The sequence below is a fragment of the Coenobita brevimanus genome, chromosome 116 (genome assembly GCF_032717465.1).
Source record: "Coenobita brevimanus isolate Jiangsu-jjx chromosome 116, ASM3271746v2, whole genome shotgun sequence".
Taxonomy (NCBI): Eukaryota; Metazoa; Arthropoda; class Malacostraca; order Decapoda; family Coenobitidae; genus Coenobita; species Coenobita brevimanus.
In genome coordinates, this window is record NC_137069.1 from 1635001 (window position 1) to 1645000 (window position 10000).

General features: G+C 47.1%; 1 protein-coding gene across 1 annotated transcript in view; it reads left to right on the forward strand.

The window, feature by feature from the left end:
• LOC145418765 (uncharacterized) overlaps positions 1-10000 on the forward strand; it is a 402864-nt gene that overhangs the window by 90324 nt on the left and 302540 nt on the right. The window contains exon 4 of the mRNA XM_080287101.1: positions 8522-8617. Coding sequence (XP_080143227.1) covers positions 8522-8617 — 96 coding nt within the window. The remainder of the gene's footprint in view (positions 1-8521; positions 8618-10000) is intronic.

A 10000-nucleotide genomic window follows, 5' to 3' on the forward strand; every position in this document is an offset into this window, starting at 1 on the left:
ATGGTTAGATAGATAGATAGATAGATAGATAGATAGACAGACAGATGAGTGGATAGATGCATGGACGGCAGATGGATAGATAGATAGATAAACAGATTGATAAATAGATAGAAAGATAAGTGGATAGATGAATGAATGACAGGTAGGTGCATGGATAAGATAGATAGACATAGATAGATAGATAAATGGATAGATGCATGGATGACAGGTAGATAGATAGATAGATGCATGGATGGATGGATAGATAGATAGATAGATAAATGGATAGATGCATGGATGACGTAGATAGATAAATAGATTGGTGGATAGAATTGGTTGGTATATGAGTTAGAAGATAGGTAGGTAGGCAGGTAGGTAGGTAGGTAGGTAAGTAGGTAGGTAGGTATGGTTAGAGAGAGAGAGAGAGAGAGAGAGAGAGATTAGTAGATAGATAATTAGACATAAATAGATAACTAGCCAGATTATCCTAGGTTTAACATCCCCCTCAACACCTCTTCTTTACCGATTTATTCTCAAGTCGACGAGTAACCTGTTTTTGGCATATGCAAACGTGTTGATATGGATCCCTGTGAGAGAGAGAGAGAGAGAGAGAGAGAGAGAGAGAGGTGTGTGTGTGTGTGTGTGTGTGTGTGTGTGTGTGTGTGTGTGTGTGTGTGTGTTTGATTATACTGTTATGTTGGAAACTAAAAGACGTGTATGTATGTAGAAACACACACACACACACACACACACACACACACACACACACACACACATTCTCTCTCTCTCTCTCTCTCTCTCATCTCCTATACTCCTGCCCCTCTAACTTGGCCGAAAATCGAGAATAGCACAAGAATATAGCGATAGTCACGAAGAAGTGCTATGGAAGGGAAGTAGAGCCGTGATATTGTCTTAACTTGTCTATATATAAACTCCTCTTTCTTGTCACCCCTCTTCGTCTTGGTTCCCTCTTCCTCTTTATCTCATTCCTCTTACTATTTCAGTCTTTTTCACCCCTACCCACCCCTGCCACTACCTCCTCTTCATCCCCCTCTTCTTCCTTACCTCCTCTTCCTTCCTTCTCTCCTTCTGCTTCCTTCCTTCTTCACCCCACCTCTCCCTCACATCCTCTTCCTCCCATCTTCCCCCCTCTTCTTCCGCTCATCTTCCTCCCTCTTCCTTCTCCCCTTCATCCCCTCTTCACTCCATCCCCCTGAGACAATGCACTATCAGTCACCTCTAACCCCACCCCTCCCCTCCACCCCCACCCTCACTCCCTCACTCCCCTCCCTTACCATGACCCCCTAACCCCACCCTCCCTACACCCCTGCCTTTCTCTCACTCCCTACCATCCTATCATCACCCCACCACCCCTCCCCTTCTCTCCCCCACCCTCCCACTCCTCCCCTTCTCTCCCCCATCCTCCCACCCTTCCCCTTCTCTCCCCCCACCCTCCCTCCGCTCCCTTTCTCTCCCCCCACCCTCCCATCCTTCCCCTTCTCTCTTCCCATCCTCCCTCCCCTCCCCTTCTCTCCCCCCACCCTCCCACCCCTCCCCTTCTCTCCCCCCACCTTCTAACTTATACCTTTTTCTCCCCTCACCCTCCCTTCGCTCTCCTTCACTTCCCCCCACCCTCCCACCCCTCCCCTTCTCTAACCCCCACCCTCTCACCCCTCCCCTTCTCTCCCTCCACCCTCCCTCCCCTCCCCTTCTCTCCCTCCACCCTCCCTCCCCTCCCCTTCTCTCCCTCCACCCTCCCTCCCCTCCTCTTCTCCCCCACCCACCACCTTGCGCAACACAGGTAAATCAGTCTCTTGGCGCATCTTCAGCGTGACATTTTCCTTGCCTTTTAATCCTCTTACCTGAAGTTTACCTGGCCGGAAGTTACCCCCCCATCAGCAGTTCATCTCTCTCTCTCTCTCTCTCTCTCTCTCTCTCTCTCTCTCTCTCACATATTACTGTTTATATGATTGGAGCTGCCGTTTAAAGATGATGATGATGATGATGATGGTGATGATGATGATGATGATTGTAGTGATGATGATGATGATGATTGTGATGATGATAATGATTTTTTTTTTATGCGAGGAAGAAGGAACCAAAGGCTGAGCCCGCAGTAGTTCCTTCCAAGATAAAAACAAAAACAATACAAAAGAGAGCCAAATTCAAGATCCGTTCATTTCGAGATGCCTGGACACACTGCGTTTCATAGGAAGTAGGAAATACAGACAGAGGGAGACAGTTCCAGAGTTGACTATATTACTCTTGCAAGCTTGAGAGAGAGAGAGAGAGAGAGAGAGAGAGAGAGAGAGAGAGAGAGAGAGACTGCGCATGCTCATCTTCTTCTAATCAACTGCGCTGCGTTCTTGTGCGCTGCGGAGACCAGTTTCGTGTGATTTGAAAGTTCTTTTTTTTGTCTTTTACTTCCTTGTTCTGTAGACTATTGTTCGAAGAAAATGGGAGAAAGACGGAGGGGAAAAAAGGGGGGGAGAGAGAGGGAAGATGGGGGGAAGGAGAGAGGGGAAAGAAGGGGGAAGGAAAGAGAGGGAAGAAGGGGATGGGGAAGGAGAGAGAGGGAAGAAGGGGATGGGGAAGGAGAGAGAGGGAAGAAGGGGGGAAGGAAAGAGGGGGAAGAAGGGGGGAAGGAGAGAGAAGAAGAGGGGGAAGGAGAGAGAAGAAGAGGGGGAAGGAGAGAGAGAGGGAAGAAGGGGAGGGGGAAGGAGAGAGAGGGAAGAAGGGGGGAAGGAAAGAGGGGGAAGAAGGGGGGAAGGAGAGAGAGGGAAGAAGGAAGGAAGGAGAGAGAGGGAAGAAGGGGGAAGGAGAGAGAGAAGAAGGGGGAAGGAAAGAGAGGGAAGAAGGGGGGAAGGAGAGAGAGGGAAGAAGGGGGGGAGGAAAGAGGGGGAAGGAGAGAGGGGAGAAGGGGGGAAGGAGAGAGAGGGAAGAAGGGGGGAAGGAGAGAGAGGGAAGAAGGGGGGAGGGGTGTAAGTTAACCCGCCAAGGTTGTTCTGAGCTGGATGGGAATGAGAACCCGACCGTCTTCCACGTATAGGAACTTGGTGAAAAATGGCAGACTCCTAAAACGACATAAACAAATCCTCTTTTCTCCCTTTTTACGCCAATATCTGTTACCGTAACGACTCCTGGTCATCCTAGAAATAGAACTAGATATATATAACTCCTATGACCCTACTAGAAGCGTCAGAACACCTAGAAATTGGTGAAAATAAGGAGGGAACTGGGAGAGGTTGGGGGTCGCTTCGTACGCATAAGTGGAAAGGTTGGTTCCGATCCGCCTTTCCAGTGCCAAAAGCCTCCTGGATTCAATGTATAGGTGGCAGTGTGTGGGATTGGATGCCTTTGAAGCGGCTCTGTGTGTGTGTGGTGAAGTGGCAGTGGGTGTGTGTGTGTTTTTATCTGTAAGTGAAGGGTGGTGTGGAGATATATAACTGTTTTAATTCGTCCCTGGAAGAGAGAAATTAAAGGAACAATAAATGAAAACTGGAAATAGACTGAATAATAATAATAATAGCAATAATAATAATAATAATAATAATAAAAATAATAATAATAATAATGATAATAATAAAAACAGCCACAAAGGAACAATAGATGAAACTGAAAATAGAAATAACTAACTGCATAATAATAATAATAATAATAATAATAATAATCAAAACAGCCACGAAAAAGGGAATTCTGAAGGTGACTGGAGTGCACTACCTTCATCCAACTGACTTCATTCCTTCAGCCAAGAAAGAAAAGATAAAATAAAAATAAATTCATAATAAATAAAAGTCCGTGGTGGTACTGCGAAAGGAGAATGAATTATTGTAGTGTTTTTTTTTGTTTTTTGTTTTTAAGAGGCCTGCGGAACTGAAAAAAAAACATTGTGGTAACGAATTATTAAAAGGTGACCATTGCTCTTCTGACCGTGGCGACAGTGAATGATTACTGATAGATTGATAGGTAGGTAGATAGTTGGTTAGGGAGATAGATGGATGGATGGATGGATGGATAGATAGATAGAAGTGAACATTGCTCTCCTACCAGTGGCGACAGTGATTGATTACTGATAGATAGATAGATAGATTGGTAGATAGATGGATGGATGGATGGATAGATAGAAAAGTGAACATTGCTCTCCTACCAGTGGCGACAGTGAATGATTACTGATAGATAGATAGATAGATAAGTAGATAGATGGATGGATGGATGGATGGATAGATAGGTTGATGGATAGATTTTGAATAGATAGATAAATAGTTAGATTGATTGATAGACGGATAGATAGATGGATATATAAATAGATAGATGGATGGATGGATGGATAGATAGAAAGATAGATAGATAAATTGATTGATTGATAGATGGGTAGATAGATGATATAAATAGATAGAAAGACATAGATAGATGGATGGACGGATAATAGGTGATAAACAGACAGACAGATAGATAGATGGATGGATGGATAAGTAAATGTGATAGATAGATAGATAGATAAATTGATAGATATGAAATAAATATAGTCTCCCGTAGCATAAATAGAATTGACGTCATTTTACTGAAGAGCTGTATAAATATCATTACCAGAAGACATACTCCGTAAGCTGAATAACTCCATCTGGTGAGTGGATGGTGGGGTTATGCCTTTCACCTCGAGGGAAGCTCATGAGGAAAATCGTCAGTGGGAATAGGATACGAAGCGCGTCCTTGGGCTGAATGGGCAAATGGAGAAAGAAAAACATGCAGCCGTAGGGAAATAGGCACAGGAAGGGGGAGAAAAGGAGAGAAGGAAGAGAGGAGGAGGAGAAGAGGAAGAAGGGAACGAAGAAGGAAAAGGAGAAGAAAAAGAAGGAAGAGAAGAACGAGAAGAGGAAGGGAAAGAAAAAGAAGAGGTAGAAGAAGAAGGGCAAGAAAAAAGATAACTAGAAGAGGACCACAACCACCATCTGTACCACCAACAACAAGTCCTTTCTTCCAGCGCCAGTAAAGTAGGAAATAATGACGTCTACAGACCGTCAGATATATACCAGTACCCCTAAGTTATGCCAGGACCCTCTCTCTGTGCGTGTGGGACTCCAGTTATCCTCGCCTGCATCACCTGCCCTGCGTCCGGCACCTGTCCTGCGTCGCCCTGGGTCCTGTCCTTCCATCCCGAGTGCCGTGTCCCTCTGTCCTTGCCCTTACGCCCCTCAGACGGTTATAAATGAGAGGATACTTGAGAACCCCATCAATTGTGTCAGAAATGAGAGCGGAATCCCTTGTAACAGAAGGGAGAGAGCACTTGGGAATCACGTCTCCTGTGATAAAAATGATAGGATGCTTACTAATGCCTTTCCATACAACTCAGCTGCTGGGACACTGGAAAACCACAGCCCTTGTCTAAGAAACGACAGGCTGCTGGAGAACCACACGCCTTGTAAAAATCATAGCGGAGAACCGGAGACCCACACTGTAAGCATTGGCAGTGGACTTCAGAACCACATACATAACCCCCGTCCCTCTTACCCTTGGCTGGATGTGACGCCCAATGGGTATTCTGCGCCAAGACCCCCCGTTTATGCCACGGTCGTCAGTTTGGGGGGTGAGTCGGGTCGGCCGCCTGGGTACTATGCCCCCCAGTTGATATATTCCATAGCCCCTGTGACTGTGGATGGCCGAGGGGAGTTGAGAAGCTACCTCTGCACCCAGACGAATAACTTACACCTTCGGAACCTCAGCGCCACAGCCACCTCACTCTCGGATCTTCAGAATCTCAACTCTCCAGATGCCTCGCTTGCGGACTTTCAGACTCTCAACTTTCCAGGCACCTCTGTCTCAAATGTTCAGAATCTTCACTTTCCAGGCACCACTCTCCCGAAGCTTCAGAATCACAACTCCCCAGATACTTCTCTCGTGGACTTCCAGAATCTCAACTCTACTGACACATCTCTCTTGGAAGCTCGGATAGACAGGCCAAGATGTCGACGGACGGTGTGCCTGGGTCATGGGTTGTCTCTTCCGCCACTACAGGAGGAGGGAGGGAGGCTGAGGAGGCCAAGAAGTGCCTCTGTGGTCAGGGGTACTCAGGCTTTTTCCACCCCACACAAAGTCAACAACATAGAGAAGGCAGAGAAGATGAAGGCAACAAGGAACCCAATATTTGATGATGGAGTGGAAGTCCAGAACAACATTGAAAATTCCGAGAGAGTCCGCACTGTACGAAAGTCTGAAGAAGCTCAAGTTGTGGCACAAACCCAGGGCTCGCTGAAAGTAGGAGAAGCTGGGAAGGATGTGAAAAATGCATCTGAAGCAAAGACAGACGTTGAAAATGGGAAGCAGGTCGCCTTTTCACAGCCAGAGCTAGCAAGGCCTCGTGTTCGTCTGTCTTACGTGGAACCAGCCCAGAGTGATGATAAGAAAGTGGGCAGTAAGTCCCATTTCACCAGGAAGCGACTATCTTGGGCTGCCGGAGAGAACCACCACAAAGTCCCATCAGATAGGGACTCGCAGCCAAGCCAAGCCTCGAGGCAAGTCTCACAAGGCTGGAGGATGTCCTTGAGAACCAGCACCCTCTTCCCTCGCCCTCAGTCTTGCCTCAGTATCTCCAAATGCAAGAAGCGTCTGTCCTGGATGACTGGGGAGGACTGCCAACAACCTTCCTCAGACCAAGATGAGCAGCCAGAGGAGATCTTAAACAACAGGCAGTGCGTACAGTCCCGGAAGATGTCCCAGAGAGCGCTAACCATCTTCCCTCGTTCCCAGTCCTGCCTCAACCTCCCGAAGTGCAAGAAGGGGTTGTCTTGGGCCACCAGTCACAGAAAACGGTACAGCTGGTCGCCCCGAAGCGCAGTGGACCGGACAGCGGAGTGCAAGCAGCGTCGAAACTCCTATGCCGCTGGGGAAGACAGTCGGAGGTCGGCGATCAGGATGGGGACGAGGAGCTTGGTGTGTTCGTCAGTACCATCGTCAGCATATTCGTCAGGCCCTGTCTCAGCTTCAATGTTACCCCTTTCAGTAGATCCCTCGTCAGCATCCTCATCGTTACCTTCGTCAGCCATGTCAACAGTTCCAGTATCTGTATCTTCATCAGTCTCCATCTCAGCGCCTTTGTCAGCACCATCGTCAGTTCCTTCGTCAGCCCCTTCGTCAGCTACTTCATCAGCATCTTCATCAGTGCTCTCGTCAGCTCCTGTGAAAACTCCTGTGTCATCTGTATCAGTGAATGCATCACACCAGCGTCAGCAGAGGTGTGTGTGTGTGTGTGTGTGTGTGTGTGTGTGTGTGTGTGTGTGTGTGTGTGTCAGAGAGAGAGAGAGAGAGAGAGAGAGAGAGAGAGAGAGAGAGTCCTCCTTCTGGTCATCATCATCATCATCTAAACCTCTTTTCGCATATAAGGATGAGATGAGGTAAGAGAGAGAGAGAGAGAGAGAGTACTTTTGATGACAACTGTACGTGTGTGTGTCTATTACAATGTATCTGAGGTGTAGTGAGACCAAAGCCAGGCAGGTGAAGTAGGCAGGTGGGGTTGGCAGATGGGGTTGGCAAGTGGGGTTGGCAGATGGGGTAGGCAGGTGAGGTAGGCAGGTGGGGTAGACAGGTGAGGTTGGCAGATGAGGTAGCCAGGTGAGGTAGGCAGGTGAGGCAAGGTACCGCCATACACCTGCCATCATCATCATCATCATCACCACCACCACCACCACCGTCATTACCGAAACCATTCTCGTCATCATCATCATCATCATCATCATCATCATCATCATCATCATCATCATCACCACCACCACCGTCATTACCGAAACCATTCTCGTCATCATCATCACCATCAGTACGAGGTGTCAAAACGTAACCAGCAGAATAAATCGCTATGGAACAGGAGTTAGGAACATTTTAAAACCTGTCAGTACAGCGTCATATTTTCCTCCATCATAGTCTCGTTTGAAGCCTCGAGATATGTTTTTATTTGTTTTTATTTTTCTTTGCCAAGGCGTAATGGGTAGTCGACCAAGTGTGACGAGGCCGAGACGAGGACGGCAGGAAAAAGTAAGAAAAAAGTGAAAAAGATGAGATTCGGTGTGATGATGGTGGTGAAGGTGATGATGATCCTGATGGTGGTGGTGGTGGTGGTGGTGGTGGTGGTGATGATGATGATGATGATGAAAGAATGAATGATGATATAAATAACCTCACACACACACACACACACACACACACACACACACACACACACACACACACACACACACACACACACACACACACACACACACACACACACACACACACACACACACACACACACACACACACACTCACCCCCCCACACACACTCACCCCCCCCACACACACACTCCCCCACCCACACACACACACCCCACACACACACACACACACACACACACACACACACACACACACACACACACACACACACACACACACACCCCCACACACACACTCACAAAAAACGAATCTATAATTAACATAAACACGAAAATCATCTTAAATATTACAGAAAACGAAAGAAAAAAATAATATACCTTTTTCTTCCTATCCCCTACAGCCACAACCGGCAGGAGACGACCCTAGTTCATCCTGTGACGCAAAAGCCGGCTGGTCAGGCTGAAGCGGCCCATACCCCACCCACGTCTTCCCCGCGGTGAGTAGATTTTGATATGTCTTTGATTTTATTTACTCTGGATCGTATGGGTTGATATGTGAGGGGTTGGGGATGGGGTTGGGGTTGATATCTAAGGGGTGGTTGGGGTTAGGGTTGGGTTGGGGTTGATATATAAGGGTGGTTGGGGTTGGGGTTGGGGTTGATATCTAAGTGGTGGTTGGGATTGGGGTTGCTATCTGATGAGGGTTGGGGTTGGGGTTGGTTGGGGTATATTGCTCACCCCCACCTTAAAAAATTTTTCATTGAGTTGCCTAGCCCCGGACCCCTACGCTTGTGATGGGTCGAGAGGAAATTGTGTGATGATAGTGATGATGAACAAATTAACAGAGCAACACTGGATGGTTAAGAGGGAAGTTGATGATGATGATGATGATGATGATAGTGGTGGTGATGATGATGATAATGGTGGTGGTGATGGTGATGACGATGATAATGATGATGATGATGATAACGGTGGTGGTGGTGATGATGATGATGATGATGATGATGGTGGTGATGATAATGATGGTGGTGGTGATGATGATGATGACGATGATAATGATGATGATGATGATGACAACGGTGGTGGTGGTGGTGATGATGATGATGATGGTGGTGATGATAATGATGGTGGTGGTGATGATGATGATGATGATGATGATAACGGTGATGATGATGATGATAGTGGTGGTGGTGGTGGTGTTAGTGATTATGATGACGACAGTAATAATAATAATAAGAATAATAATAATAATAATAACAATAATAATAATAACAATAATAATAATAACAATAATAATACTGATCCTCACCACCAAATCCAGCAACTCACAACCATCCAGTGAGCCATCAAGGTCCCTAGTTCAGTCTGGTCTCGGCCATTTCTCACTCTTTCTCAGGGCCAATACGGAGTTCTCTCTTCCTTTGATCTTAAAACAACACCCCCCCCTCCCTCCACCAGGCTTAAAGGTGAAAGGTTAGAGAGAGAGAGGGAGAGAGAGAGAGAGAGAGAGAGAGAGAGAGAGAGAGAGAGAGGGAAGGAGAGAGAGAGGGAGGGAAGGAGGGAAGGGGGGAAGGTGAGTGAGTGAGTGTTTTGGTGTGTGTGTGTGTGTGTGTGTGTGTGTGTGTGTGTGTGTGTGTGAGAGAGAGAGAGAGAGAGAGAGAGAGAGAATTTGATATAGTGCGTCTCCTTGGTTGCTGTCCCGATTCTGACATAGCTTCATTATTTCTCGTGTTGGTACAGTCCCCCTCTCTCTCTCTCTCTCTCTCTCTCTCTCTCACACACACACACACACACACACACACACACACACACACACACACACACACACACACACACACACACACACACACACACACACACACACATTTACTACCTGTCCC